Source organism: Clavelina lepadiformis, chromosome 1 (assembly GCF_947623445.1).
Source record: "Clavelina lepadiformis chromosome 1, kaClaLepa1.1, whole genome shotgun sequence".
NCBI classification, from domain to species: domain Eukaryota; kingdom Metazoa; phylum Chordata; class Ascidiacea; order Aplousobranchia; family Clavelinidae; genus Clavelina; species Clavelina lepadiformis.
In genome coordinates, this window is record NC_135240.1 from 3,714,162 (window position 1) to 3,730,096 (window position 15,935).

A 15,935-nucleotide genomic window follows, 5' to 3' on the forward strand; every position below is an offset into this window, starting at 1 on the left:
TTTCGCGCATCCAAGGGTCCGCGAAGGTTTCCCCTTCGCGCGTTTCCAGATTGCTGTCGATTTTTCCCACCAAACACGCGAGCGATCGTTTTCGCGCGTCTTGTGGTAAAAATAGATGCCAGTTCCCATTTGACAATAAACTGCGGGGGAAAAATGACGACCAATGAACCAATGTCTAGAAATAGGTTACTAGGTTTGATAAAACCATAAATTTTACAAAAGAAATGATAAAAATAGGGCGTAAAGTTAATTCACCGTGGGTTATAGACCTAACGATCAAAAACGTTATCAATCATACCATGGTGAGTTTAGAACTAAAGAAACTAAGAAAGGTTCCCTAGAAAGGGTATGATGCAAAGCCTTACACAACTGACACAACTCGAAAGCTTTGTTTAACTTTTCACCCAATTTTACAAAAGGCATTTGGTAAAACGTTCAGTCAACACAGTCACAGGCTAATATGCCACAAACGCATGTTATGCATGAGACGAACTTGGCATTGGTAAGGTCGGGATAGGTAGGTAGGTTATGGATAACATTTTAAATGCCGTTTGATATTTGGAAACTTGCTCTAAATAACTTCATGTAAAAACTCATTTTAGTACATCAGACTTGTCTTCGCTCGAATCTGACGATTCAGATTCACTTGCCTGCTGAACACTGGCTATTGCAGCATTTACTGTTGCGTCGATTTTAATGTCAGAATCCTCGTCATCAAAGCAGTCTGACAGAAGATTTTGCAAAATTTCTAATCCACGCATTGCTGTAAAGTGTAAATCTTTAAACATCAAACACTTCCCTTGAGTAAAGTTACTACTAAACTACCACAATAGATAAGGGTAAGCTAAGGTTTTCACAACATTTACCTTGAACTAGTTTACCAAGGCAAAAGCTCAATGCTTTAGGGGTCAAGACCCATTTCAAAGAGATAGGCTTTTCAATGCAAAGTACATTAAATCAAGACGCTACTGTCGCAAATTCACATCATAAACCTACACTGAATTTTTGCTTGCAACGACATCTAGGTTATGACTGTCTGCAGTCTTAATTTGGACAAAATCCATGTACTCAGTTTTCTATAACAGCTACCTAAACTTTACAGCAAGTTTTAAACTTAAAAATTCAGCACAAATTCTCCAAAAAAGCAAAAACTCAAACCCACAAAAAATGTACAACTTAGCCTAGACCTGCGACCAGCTACCGCCAAAATAACAACAAAACGTGTTCACAGCGACGTCACATGCGCATTGGACCGGAAAATTTCTTGCTTTTTTTAATATGACGCATTGAGTACGAACACGTAATAATCAATGTGTTGCCGGCTCAAAATTGTCTTTATATTGGGAATTGAGCCCTTAAAGCAGTTTTTTGCTACCAAAAACGTTCATATGATGACAATGTGTTGCTTAGCGTTCCCGCTTGCAAATGGAGTTAACGATGCCTCGTATGTATACAGTCCCGATTTCAGTTTCCGGAGTAGATCTGGGTCATCCCACCCATGTGCGCACAAATATGATGTCCAGGCCTCCGGTTGTCCGATTTGAACCGCCACAACTGGAAGGTATTCAATAACTGCGCTCTAATGCTTGCAAAAGTCTCAAAATATCCTCGCTTTGTTGGATGTGTATTTCGGCCGAAATGATTTTTTTGTTATTCTCCAGCGCACAAAACCAGGCAATGCGCTGGTAACATCTCTCCAGGATTTATACTCTATGCTGGACCCGCCATGAAATTTTGGCTGTGTAGCTTCCTGCTTCTAAAACTTCAAAATTTTAAATATTTATTGTGGTGGGACTGCTACTTACATGCACCAATTCGTTTCTGACCCTGGTTCATTCCACTTGTCTGACATCTTGTGTTAAATTTTTCAATTTAAAGATGCGTTTAGCAAGGCAAAAAAGGTTGAAGGTTGGCTTTGGAACAGTTAAAGTACAAAGCTTTATTGTTTACGCACAAATGCTTATTGTTTCGTCATCGCCAAGCTACCAATCAGAAGACAGCGACATGTGCATCAACGCTTAGAGAAACATTCTCTACACCGGAAGTATCCGGTCTTTGGACAAATACTGCGTTACGTCGTCGTGCAAGCCTATCCCACTGTCTTTTGAGACGTAAACCTTAGTCCCAAAAACATTGTACCTACTTAGATTGTTTGACCATACAGTATTAACAAATAGTTACGACCTTTAATATTATTAAATTACATAACATTTCAATCTTTTGCTAATTTGGAAAAATCTGTTTAATTAACTGATAGTGAAGTTGGATTGCTTCATAAATATATATTTATATTAACACTTTCCAACATTGCATGGCTGCAAGTGCTTTATGGTAAATATTTTACTGGGAGTAAAACAGCCATTTACAGTCCAGCAGGTATTTAGGCCTACTGTACCAAGCTGATGAAATTATTTTGTATTACTCGTACCAAAAATGTAAAAACCGTAATATAAGGTGTTTACAGTTAGATTTTCCTTTATAATTGGGTGTCAGTAAATTTATTGTATTATCAGAGAAGTTCTGGATAAGCTGTTTTGCCGATTACTTTGTTTAACAACTCTTCAGAAAATAACCACGTAACATATATTGTTATGTAAGGAATTTGGTGTAATTTTTCGGCTGGTGGATCTCCTGTACAACGTTATTGAAATTAGACCAAACACCAGAAAAGATAACACTTGAAGTTATATCAAGTGAACCCAGTGAAATGCACCGCCAAAAACGTGCATTGTCAACAGATAGAACTTTTGCTCCGCAACCAAAAATTAGCAACAATGCTGTTGATGACATCACATTATCTTTTGAGAGGATGACGGATAATTGTGAAAATGCAGTAGACAAAACAGAGGTCCAACTAACTCTTTTACCAAAGATTCTACCGATGGTGCCGATGTTACCATCGCGGAAAGTAGGTCAATTAGTAAAAAGGTTGCAGAAGATGGTAATGTAAAAGAAGTAAGCCCTACAAAAATAGAAGATGGTGCAGAAGTGTCAATTTTGTCTTCTGCTCCAAGTTTTGACTTGAACACAGACACGAAGACAAAAAAGCGACATATACAGAAAACGGTCTTGCTCCTTCCACCAATTCGTTTCTGACCTTGGTTCATTCCACTTGTCTGACATCTTGTGTTAAATTTCTCAATTTAAAGATGCGTTTAGAAAGGCAAATTACCTTCAAAAAGTCGCACAGAGTTCCCACAAAGGCGGGCCGCTTTTTTGTATCAATGCTGAAAATAGTAGGGAGTCCAATTGTTCATTTCTTAATTCTTCAAGTTAATTATTTTTTGCTCACTTTCCACCATACCACCTACATGCCGCCGCAGGCTAAAGGAGCTCAATCAGCATGTACGCCCATAACATCTTCCTTTCCTATAATCATTTATAATTATATTTAAATAACCAGCCATAGTTATGATTTTGATAAGAATCTGCTAAGACGCAAGAGAGTTGGAACGACTTGCCAGCAGCAATAAAGCGATCTTTGCAAACAAATTTAACAAACAAAATGGGAATCAATTGCCAATAATCGAGACTTTGAAATCAAGGACCAATTGTGTTAAAGATATGGGCGTTGATGGATAAGGTCACAGCTGTGATTGTGGACGGTACATTTTGTCAAATGCCTGAACACGTTTCATAGAATTTCAGTAATCGTGTTGCTTGACCTTTGCTATGCACTGAGTTCTTTGCTAAGCAACTGCCAAATGAATGCCAACACGGCAGGTTTGGCAAACTAACTGTTGCTTACCAATAACAGACTGGATTCGACTGGGTCAACTGCTTAGTGCGTACACGGCAGGATTTGAAACATGTAGACATGTAGACGACTATAGGCTCAACCAAAAAAGACAAACCAAGATCTACGTTTCCAAAAAGGCATTCGCAACACTAGTTCTGCCGACTGGCAGCCAACAATAGATAAAAGTTGATAAACAATGTGAAATTAGGCATTTGTGACAAACTTCCAGAAATGCTGACAAAACCAAAAGACCAATAACTGGATTGTTTTACAACCATGCTTTTTCAGTCCAATAAAGTAATAATGAATCACAAAAGCGAAAAAATCATCAAAGCACACACGCGGCGCTCTTAAAGGTGATTTGCCCACAAATATAAATTTGTTAGTCAGGGGACTTACCTATCATAGATTAAAAAGTAACCTATGCTCAAACTTTCACCAGTGTTGGCGATTGACGGAAACCTTGTTACACGTTCCCATGGTTCGGTCGTCGTTGCCGTGACGTCAATTAGTAAAAAGTGGAGTAGCTGTTTGCGTTGTTTTGACGTTTTGAAGATTCAAAGCGTGTGCAATTGTGCATCCTGTCAGTTGCTTACATGACGTCAGAGACTTTTTAAGTAAATGGTGCTTATAGCTTTAAAAGATTTAGAACTCTCTCTCACACGTCAGGAAAATAGAACATTGGATGCATTTGATGGCAAAAATTGAATTGACACGTTTTGCGTATGGCTTAATTAAACTGGATATTGTTTTTTCCTTTTAACATGCAAATAAAACAAACGAGGTATCTTAAACTTTTTCATGTTTGACATTCAAAAAAATAACTTGTATCCAATTTTATGCATTGACTCGTTTGTATACAGAGGGCTACAAAATCTTCTTCGGACTTAGGTTGGCGCGCTAGCTACGATCTCCCACGAGCCGACGTTGGGCCTACCAACAACCACTAACTCACAGTGTTTTTATGCATTTGAGCAAAAGTTTATTTTTTCAATCTTGCAACAGCAAACACAACATTTTACTGCAAAGCATCGCTATCATCACTTGACACAGATGAGTCGAAATTCATAAAATAGACTTGTCTGTCTTCATATTTCCGTTCTTTATCGAAAACATTTTTGTAATCAAAATTATTGCAATATGTTTCTTTACTATCTACAAAATTAAATATGCAACAATTTAACGCTCTGCAATACATGATATGAACATTAAGCACGTATTCCACACAGCTTACCAAACTTACTCTCATTCTTTTTCGACTTTCCCCTTTCCTGTCAATAGCGTTTTTAATCATTTCATGACCTCGCATATACTCTCTGCTTCTTTGATACCAGAATTTTCGGCAGCATCTAAAGTATAATGACATAAAAACTAAACATTGGAATACACATCTTCCACAGATAATACTAAATAACACTGACAATACATCTTAAAACAATGAAGCAGTAAGCAACCTAAAAAATCCAAACAGGACAAACAGTAATTTTGACTTATTCACCTAAAACAGCTTTTGCGAGTTGTGATGAATGCATTCCTCTCTTGTGACCCTTTTCCATCCAATTAGGACTGGTCGCTAGTTCAGATGTCAACAATTTGCTCCGAAGCATGCTGATAACAACTTCCACTGTTATGCCACTTATTTTGCTAGATAGGAAATCAAAATACATCCTGATAAGAATCAGTTGTTTGGTGGCATTGCGTTACTGGTTACAAAGGCATAGTTTATTGTGACCATTCAAGTAATTACTGTTTGGTAACCGTGCTTCTACAATCTACATGGAAGCATTATCAAAGTTGTAAGTGAAAAAAGGTCAAGGTAGTCCCCCATTGCAATTAGATTATAGAGATGAAAATATTTGATATTCGTATTATTATCAGTAACTTGGATATCAACGTACATTTTTCACTTACAAGAACGCCCGCTTGTGATTTTTCTGCCAGCAGTCATTCCACCCTGTCAAAATCCACAAATGAATCTATCGGCTAGTTCAGGGGTCGGCAACCTGCGGCTCCGGAGCCGCATGTGGCTCTTTCATCATTCTGATGCGGCTCTTATTAATTTTATTACTACAATAGAAACAAATAGATTACTTGCAAAATCATATCACAAGGTAAAAATGTATATTTCCAAATTGATTATATATATCCTAAGCTGGCCTTGCAACATCATAAAACCACTTTTCCTTTCTCTACAAAACTCATAGCAACGAAAATATTCACGCCCTCTATGACACAACCTATTGGCCGGAAGAATTATACAGTTGCTTTTGCGATTGAAATAAACAATTGACATCACAACAAACAAACCTTGAAGCAGATTCAGATGTTTTACGTTCAACGAGAAAGTAACTTGTGTCAAGTTTGTTTGCTTTAACATTCGAGCTTTCATCCATTGAGTGGACCTGTGACATAAAACAAACAGATTGGGTTAAGATTTGAACGCAATTTATATCTTAAATATCATTTACTTTCATTACTTTCATTGATTATTTAAATGACATAGACCTCCCATGCGCTAGTGATCAACCATGTCAGGGTACCTCTGTTAACAGTTAGCACCACTCGGTGGTGTGGTACAATATTACAGCAGTATTTCAAGAATGAAAACTGCAAGTCTCTCCATTTTATGACCAAAATGGTATTTCATTGAGAAAACCAAGAAGAAAATTTCATAAAGTTTCTTCAAAATAGCATTTCCAATAAAGATACTAAGACTGCTTAAGCTACAAACTAAAGATTAACAATAAAAACTACAATGAACTCACATGAGGGTTAGGCTGGGATGGTCACCCTCCACTTCTGAGATCTCTTGAAGAGTTCAAATCTGCGTAAGAAGACTGTCTATCAGCCAATGCTGAGACATAATTATGACACAAATAATAAACACAATTCTGTCACAAAATATTAAACGTGGACTAACTGGTTCATATAATACAGCTCCATAACGAGCACAACAAATCATATAAATGAAATTTATTCCTATTGTAAATTGCTTGTGTTTAGCTTAGTGCATTCAACGAGTTGTGCACATTTCCACTTAAAAGCAAATATTCTTAGTTTAGTTTTACTTTAGAAAACTGTGAAATTATATTTGGTTATATAGTGGTTGTATTGATGAAAAATGTTGTGATTGAGCATAAGTTTACAAGTGCAACCCATCAGCAGTATGAAATATGTCACATACCGTGACGCGACACCTGATCGAAAGACACTTTATCGAACGACACTTAATCGAACGACAGCTGATCGAAACGACAGTTTATCGAACGACACTTTATCGAGCCGACAGTTGATCGAATTGACTGTTGCTTCTCCCGCACACAGTCATAGCAAAACGTGGCGTACAGTTGCATTGTTTGCTGTAGAAGATTAAAATTTGGTGACTTTTCATAAAAAATGTTCAGCTATCTGTCCATGTTTGTTTGATAAATTTGGATTTTGTAATTGTTGAGATATTGTGATATTTATATAATTTTGCCCTCTCTCCGCATTAAAGCATATTACTCATTTACGCACCAATAACTTGACTAACTATTCTCTTTCGTTCTCATGGTGGGTCTCCTTCGCTCTGAATGAGCAACAACCTCAATCACCCTAACATTCTGTATTATAAGTGCATAAGTTGTAAATTAATATTGCAGAAGTGTTTGTTTCTACTGTTTATAGATTACACAACAGTTAAAAGAATAGAATTATCACCAACTTAATGCAAATTAAATGCAATTAGTCTTAAATTTTCAGCGATCAGAAACTAAGAAAGGATTTGTGAGTAAAAGCATGAATAACATCAATGACTTGTCACCATAGCACAAGACTGTGAGACATTTCACTTCTATGAAGTATTTTTCATCAGAACATATGAACTTCATTGAGAATTATTTACATTAAAATCACGTCGAACAACAGGTTGGTAATGGGTGATATGAAGTGATCGATACATTGAGCTTCATCTTGCATCCCGTCTTATATGAATTATTATAGTGCAGATATTGTGAATAATATGAACTTATACCAGCAACAGGTACAAGTGGTTGGGTTGGTTGATGATTCAGGCCAAAATTAGTAAAGTTATAAACTTAGGCGAATTACTAAGATTTATTGTCAGGGTCTTGCGAAAGATATGTGAAGGACAGAAAAAGAGAAACATGGCAAAGCAAGAAATTAAGAAGAATTACTAAGAAAACAAAAGTGTATTTTTAGCGACTAGCTAGGTAAGCCTAACATTCTTTTCTCAATGAAATACACACATTTAGATGAAAATAATGAAGGTTATCCCAGTAATGCTGATATGCAATAAAGATATAATGTTACGTACGGCATTTGCTTGAGGCCGCGGTGGTGATGCACGGCTTCTCCAACCTTATCACTGGCTCTAGAACAATAACAAGACATAGATGATTTTAAATGAAGACTGCGAATTCTCTCTACCGAAAAAGCCTATAACAAAAAAACCTAAACCTATAAATGAAATACAATAATGTGTATTTGCACAGGATGCATTGTATGTGGTCAGTGCAAACATTTAAAAAAAATTTTTTGAATTTTGATGTTTATCACAACTGATAAAACACAAGCAAATAAAAACTGTGACAATAAGTGCATTTTAACAACCAGTGCCAGTCGTCTACATTTATACCTCCTATATAAAAGTAGTGTATGAGTGCTGTATTGCAACCTACTGCATGCAGTATATGCAGGCCTAATTCTAATAAATAATGATATGATTTGTCATAAATTTAATTGAAATTTGAAACTACTGTATTATACTGTAATAACCAACAAATATCCTCACACGAGTGATATGTCTTCTCCAGTATAACCTACGATGGTGAGGTTGGGCCTCGGAGGGGCAGGAAGAGAGGTGGGTACAACCGTAGAAGGGCCGTTTACGCATTCACTCGATGAACTGGAGGCAGATCTAGAAAATTGAGGAGTTTTAATGGTTATCACATTTTCTGAAACAACATAATAATGAACATGAACTTGGCTGATATTTTCTTTCAGCTGATAGTTGAGCAAGTAGGTTAGCATAACGAAAGTAGGCTTATTTGCCTGACTAAATCGATCGATCGTCCATCGATCGATCGAAAGACACCTGCTCGAAATGACAGCTGATCGAACGACACTTTATCGAACTGGCAGTTGATCAAAACGACAGTTGATCGAACGACACTTAATCGAACCGGCAGTTCAAGCAAGATTTTTGCGTGTTACTCAAACATTGAAACAATGAGCCATTGTGATGTGCGGTCTTTGTAATGGTGTGCATTAATGAATTGTGATGTATATATCATAAAGTTGACGATTTATATTTTGTATCTATATTTTATATTTGTATCATAAAGTGTACGATTTCGCATGGCGGCCGGCCCGCCCACATATTAATAAGATATCACAAGAATACGCACGAGAATTACTAAGTACGAAGGATTATTACTCGGAAGAAGCGCTACGACGCTGTCAACCAACGGCTGAAGAGCATGGTCGAAAATTATGACTCAACGAATATGGACATGAAAAGTTATCTTCGAGCAATTGCACACAACTTGTAATTAAATGAATGCGATTGAAATGTGCACTTCGTCAGTTGTCGTGCTTTTAAGTTTTAACAGTGCATGTCGTCAGTTTTTTTTATTAATTGTCGTTCTTTTAACCCTATCCTAACAAGGCTCGCGAGTTTACTAAAAAAACTAGGTGTGGCCAACCCCGCACACACATTTGCAATCGTTAATTACTAGAAACCTATGCGTCGTAGACTGATGAGATTATTACAGGTTAGTAGAAACATCATCTGGCTTCCTGTAATCCTGTATACATCATAATTGTAAAACTAAAGAAAGTGAATTTAGTGTAAATTAGATATTTCTAAAAGTGACACATTTCTATAAATTCTTCTTGTTACCCCATTTGGGGTCGCGACCCATAGTTTGAGAAGCCCTGGTGTAGATGATGACTACATGAGTGAAGAGTGAAGACCCCACCGGACTCACCTTGAGAGCGATGGTACGCTAGATACGCTGATATGTGGCAAAGTTCCTATAAATGCTGACAACACCTTCAGTTTTAACAGAGTTACCACGACAACTCGCTAATAAAAATCAACATCTTCAACTCACCTATTCGCAGGGTTCCTTTTGAATAGCATCCTCAGGAGAACCTGCGCCTCAGGACTCAAGAACTGTGGCATACCCAGCTTAGCTCTAAGCAACAATATGTTTTGTTAAGTGTTCATATCCTGAGATGTGATATATTGAGAAACAACCACACATGGCCTTGTTCATTATCAGCATAACATATCGTAGCAAGTCGAATAATGTGAGCATCTTAGCCCAGAAGCCCTTATATCATGCTAAGCTACTTATAATGTGGCACCAGCTATTACAGTAATTCCCTCTGGGTGGGGAGAGGAACCAACAATTAAGCGTGAGATTGAAGCTTCAAAGAGAAACAATTAAAGTTCAAAAAGGAAAAAGGGAGCTTGTGATGTAACAATTATACTTGAAACCATGATTATCACATCACACTTCACAGTGAGGAGGTATTTGGCAAATAAACTGTTAAAATTGCCCAGCTCCAACTTTCTTTTGGGACAAGTTACGTTACTAATGCCACATATATATACCAAGTCAAAATATAATGAGCCAAGTCAAAATATAACGAGCCCAGTCAAAAGTTAAGTCAAAACGTAATATAGGAAGTGAAAAGTTTCATGTAACATTGTGGTTGAACTAAATGTGAATTAAACATAAACAAGGTAGAAATAATGGAGAACCAGCAGGTTACAGAGGTTTAAAATTTACACTGACTTACTATGAGATCATCGTCCACAATTATTATGCTAACAATGGCCTATGTACATTTCATTCTATGTGCATCATCTGTATATACATACTTTAATATCTGGGTCATCGTGTCTTTTCTGTCCCTTCCTTGGAATGGAAGCTGGCCGGTGAGCATCTCGTACTGAAATAATGACATCACCATTTTATTAAAAATACAACCACGTGCGAATGAGACGAGCTCGGATATTTCCACACAGCTGGGCATGAAATTACAGAAGCTTATGCCATAGTTTAATCAACAAACTTAGCATGCCAGTTGAGAGCAGAGCATAATACCATGAGCACGCCAAAGGACCATCAGTCTGCGGAGCAATCGTGGCCATGGCGGTTCACCACCTCAGGGGCCATGTACTCCACTGTGCCGCAGAACGAGAAAGTTTTCTCTGATCCATCCAATGACTCTTTGCTCAAACCAAAGTCAGTGAGAGCGATATGGCCGTCAACATCGAGCAGAATGCTGGAGATGACAAACAGCCTAAACGGACAATCACATGAACAACAACTGAACTGGATTGTCACATTCCAAGCACCAGGTTAGCCCACTGGTAATTTGCTATTCAAATACATGAGAATAGTGAATAACTTTAGTGGAATAGGTATTGTGCAGTGTTTACTGGGATGGTGAGTAAGAGGGAAAGTATCTTAATAATCTAATTTCTACTTCAAGCATAAATGAACCAGATTTTAAGAATCATCAATCGGTAAAAATAAATGTAACGAGTTTCAGGAAAATGACATCACCAGCTGTTGTCAGCCGTGTATCGAGATAAACAGAATAAAAAGAATATAATCTAAACAAAAATGTCGACCTGGTGCGCTTCCTGTCAGTCAGTGCATGCAGTGAATAAAAGTAATTGAGCCGCTTATTAAACTTAAACAAACTGAAGTCGGATTTATACTGACGTACAATAGGCATAATTATGCGTGCGACTGCCGTCATCGATATCCTTATGAGCAGAATTTCCAATCAAAACGCAAAAAAATCGTTTGCCGCTGGTGGGCGCAGCAAACAACGTATTTTTTCTCGTTATACAGGGGTTCTGCGAAAGCGTTCGAGAAATAAAAAAATAAAAAATTTGAAAGCAACATCCGTATAGATATTGGCAACAGTATAGGAAATAAAATTTGCAAGAATACCGCCAAGAGACACGACGATAGCCGTAGCGTTACGATCCCGACAGAAGTTTGCATTCGAGTGTCAAAGCAAACTTTTCGCTGAATACAAAGCCTACATATCAAAACATGGATGCAATGGCCGCGAAACTGCTCGGCGCAGCTGACTCCATGCTGGGCTGCCTACAAGGTGACCATAGGTTGCAAGCTGTTGTGATTTGTCTGTTCTGGTAAAGAAGAGCTAGTAACTTGGAACAGCCGCAGGATGCGACTTGTGCTTGACGAGCAGGCGAAACTAACTTGTAAGCGGGGAATAGTCAAATATTCTAGTAAACAAATTCTGTCAAGAATACGTCTTGGTAGAAATACAAATAAGTTTGAAAGTATTATTAACGCTACGCTGTCAAAGATTTTGCCAAAAGGTCGACATTTTCAAAGTACGATGCCTGAGCGAGCTCACCTGGCTGTGATATGCCGCAACAATGCACTGGGCAGTGCAGTGGGATAGTTATAGGGCTTCTGTAGCTTCCGGCGTTGGTTTGCAAGTGGGTTGTCCAGCAACGAAATGCTTACCTGGTCTGCAGGCCGATCAAGTCCAGGCTGGATTGAAGAGAGAGAGGAGTTTGCTGATTAACGAAGTGATAGCTCGTAGCCTATATTCTGGAATTTTTAAATAGTTCAACTGGACAATCTACAAACCTAAATCTGCAAACAAATTGAATTAAATTAACCCAACACGTGCCATATTAAATGGTTTCCAACTATCAAGCGTATACAATCGTGCATCGTAAACAAACCAGTTGCAGATTGTTTACAAAATTTTATGTATGATATATATATCATTTAAACAATTAACAACATTTGCGAAAAACTAGAAATGACAAAACCAAACCAATTCTTGAAAAATATTAAGACAAACAGGCAACAAAATTACATGTATGTTTAATTGTATATACATAGCCAAGAGATTGCTCACCTTAGGTGTAAGTTATTCACTCTTCTATTAACCACAAGCTAACCCAAGTCAATTTTAGACAAACTCTTCATTTAAGAGCAATTTTGGAAAATGTGGAAATACTATAAAGTAAAAATGTGATTTACAGTGGGACCTCGTTAATCCGGACCCGAATGAACCGGAATCCTGCTATCCGACACAAAACTGCCGGGAAAGGATTTCTTCCTATGCATTTTACCCCTTTAATCCGGAAATCCCGCTTTCCGACTCCGACAAAAACGTTTTGGAACAAATGTGCTAAATCAATATTAATAAAATCCGATAAACCGGATTATTATCAACAGTTAAGCGAAAATGATTCACAATTTTCCTAATACAGTATGTTAGTTTGTTGACGAAACAATAGTCGATTACTATCTACGCATAATGACGTTGTAGGCTAGCAGCGGTGACGGTCCTATTCGTTGTGGCAAGCCACTTTGTCAGTTATAGCTGAGTAAGCCGCACAGCTTTTTAGTCATACTATGAAATACTGTACAGTATTTGAGAAACGAAAAAATAAATTGTTTATCAACATTAACAAACAACGCTTCCGCGGTCGCAAAAAAATACGTACATTACGTAGGTTGAGTGCGGCAATCTATTGAAGACATACTGCTGCGACTCAATTGTGCTATCAGCTTTTGATATCGCCTTTGGCAAAAATTGCAAACAGGCCTAAGAAAGTTCTAGACTGCTGGTCTCGCCGGAATGCTTCGCCATGCAAGAGCGGTTGTCAAACCGATTTGCGGCTGCATGACCGTCACTTCTGGCTTAGAGCATTCGTGTTTAATACGGTGGTTCTGGGGTTCGACACTGGGTCGGATCATACAAAAATCATAATTTTATTTTAGTTGCTGTCCAGCCTGAAACTCGGTACTTAGAATTGGAGTAAGGTGCATACTGCGTTTTGAACACGGTACTGCATTTGCAAGATTGACTGATTTTTTACTTTCCAATAATCCGGATATCCCGCTAAACCGACATTTCTTGACGAAACGAAGTGGTCCGGATTAACGAGGTGTCACTGTATTGGTATGTTTAACAGTTACAGTCTTTCACAACAATAAAGCCATGTAATAGGAAAAAAGCAATTGCCGAAAGGCAGTATATACTTATTAAAGGTGGGTCATTTAAAATGTAACATATTTATGACGGTGTGTATGAGGCACACTTATCAGACGTGGACCAGTGCTTATGAATTACACAAGGTCATAAGGTCGGGACAAGTGAGTTCTGCCATTTATGATACCTGAGATTTATAACAAAACCAAGTCAAGCATAACAAACATGCAGGATTGACTTTTTATACAACGACTTCTGAAATATATATCCTGAAAACTATAAATCATGATGACAACCATTTGATGATGTAATCTCCAAATCCTCCACAACTCAACAATATGATCCACTGCAAATGCCGAACTTGGACTGCATATTGCTGCAATGACAATATTTCATGGTACTATACCCCTATACTGTACACTATTATTAATGATTACTAAACTGTACCCTGCAAAAAAATTTATATGTCTCCAAAGGACATATCAAATATGATTATCATTAATACACAACTGATTTGTGCCTACAAGTTTTATAAATGCATATACTCTTGTTCATAATAATATGTGTAAATGTCAATATTGCATGATACTACTGCATTATTATCAATGATTACTGTAATATATTTTGAAAAAAACAATTATATATCTCCAAACATAATAAACATGATGATCATTAATAAACATCTGAATTGTTATTAACTAATAATAATGTAACCATTTCTAACCATGATAGGCCTACTGTATGTGTAATTTTCTTATGTAATGCCTTGCCACCATTTTAATAATTTGTCGGATTTTGGGATTCCCCACATACGACAACTGGCTAAATCATAAAAATGCCGCAAACTTCATATAATTCAAAACAACTTTTGTGCTTTTTTTTTATATGTAATGAAATGATTGTTTATCGTTCCTTAGCATGTAAGGGCAACCACTTCTATTACAAAGTTTGTCTTTTGAATTTTTGTCCTCGAAGTAAATCAGTCTCAGGTCGTTGTTTCGATTTTCTTAATCTTAGAATTAATTGTACACTATGATAAGTGTATAAACTGATTATACTGTTTCTTGTTTAAAGGACTACATTAAATAAGACATAACAAAGGTACATAATAAAGTCGACCACTTTCTAGGGTTAACTTAGTAGACTGTGACGCAATGAATAGCTATAAATGAAAAAATAACTCACGTCACGAATTATAACGATACACAGGAAGTCATACATAGGCGACACGTAACGCAATGCTTTGCTTTTTCAATTTCTGTATTCTATGCAGCATTCGATTTGCAAGCAATTTTATATTATCATCAGTTCATCACATATTATTGAAAATTTTCCCAACAATTACACTACTGAAACCAATATAACTTCCATGTAAATGTCAACTATGCCTGAAACACTCATACAATGTATTATTTCTATATATACAGTACTGCCTTTGACTTCATATGTCCACTTTTTTTTCTTTTTTTAAAATTGTTTGTTTGGCAACACTGTTCTTATCACGAGCTTGGGTTCGACGCCTCGTCGCCTCGTCGCCTCGTCGCCTCGACGCCTCGACCCATCGTCGTCAGGGTTGCCATTTGGTATATTTTTTTCATGTCTGGTAGCTGAAATTTTCATTTGGTATATTCTTTGGAAACTGAAAGTAATAATTTCTTTCAAATCTTTGTTAACCACTTGCATATGCTAAGTAGGACCGACGATTTAAAACTACACTTATATTTCATGTGTTTTTGTGGTAGTGGCAACACTGATTAATTATAAACGCACAGTGTGAGCTACTGAGTTCTCACAGTTCTGTTCCAGACTGTTGTCAAATGTCCATGATTATATCGGTTGCCGACTTGCGCTTGGTATATATTTGGTATAAGTTATATATAATTTTTTGATATTTGGTATATATTGCTCTGCAAAATCTGGCAACCCTGATCGTCGTCCTTTTGCGTGTTCACTTCTGAAGCTGGTGGTTATTTAATATTAACTTGCTTGGCTGTTGTGTACTTGTGTCCAGTTTAAAGGCAAAGTTTGCGGTTAATGAATTTCAACTGCTCAATTTTGAACTTGTTTAGAATTAGTTTAACCGATTTGTTTCTTAAACTGTTTCTGGTACAAAATGTGGCAGCCTTTTTTGACCTTCCTCGACAAAGTTGCGCAAAAAATCTAAGAGTGCATTGCAAGTGTC

At 37.2% G+C, this 15,935-nt stretch overlaps 2 protein-coding genes across 5 annotated transcripts; both read right to left on the reverse strand.

Moving 5' to 3' along the window:
* Window positions 1-4,713: 4,713 nt before the first annotated feature.
* Window positions 4,714-6,514, reverse strand: LOC143444202 (uncharacterized). Its single transcript, XM_076943357.1, has 6 exons — window positions 6,505-6,514; window positions 6,047-6,141; window positions 5,651-5,693; window positions 5,238-5,383; window positions 4,983-5,088; window positions 4,714-4,894 (listed from the first exon to the last, which is right to left on the reverse strand). Coding segments are annotated over exons 1-5 (345 nt in total). The 5' UTR covers window positions 6,507-6,514; the 3' UTR covers window positions 4,714-4,894; window positions 4,983-5,029.
* A 3,133-nt stretch (window positions 6,515-9,647) lies between these two features.
* LOC143444203 (ribosomal protein S6 kinase alpha-3-like) lies at window positions 9,648-14,395 on the reverse strand. 4 transcript variants are annotated; one of them, XR_013113690.1, is made up of 6 exons: window positions 12,671-14,395; window positions 12,155-12,294; window positions 10,858-11,056; window positions 10,632-10,702; window positions 9,856-9,939; window positions 9,648-9,784 (listed from the first exon to the last, which is right to left on the reverse strand). XR_013113690.1 is itself a non-coding variant. In XM_076943359.1 (6 exons), exons 3-6 carry the CDS (start codon window positions 10,858-10,860, stop codon window positions 9,748-9,750), a joined length of 186 nt encoding a protein of 61 aa, XP_076799474.1. In that variant the 5' UTR covers window positions 10,861-11,056; window positions 12,155-12,399; window positions 12,671-14,395; the 3' UTR covers window positions 9,648-9,747. The 4 variants fall into 4 exon arrangements, 2 of the variants coding, with proteins under 2 accessions (XP_076799474.1, XP_076799473.1); XR_013113689.1 differs by having other exon boundaries at window positions 12,155-12,354; XM_076943359.1 differs by having other exon boundaries at window positions 9,648-9,775; window positions 12,155-12,399.
* Window positions 14,396-15,935: the final 1,540 nt, after the last annotated feature.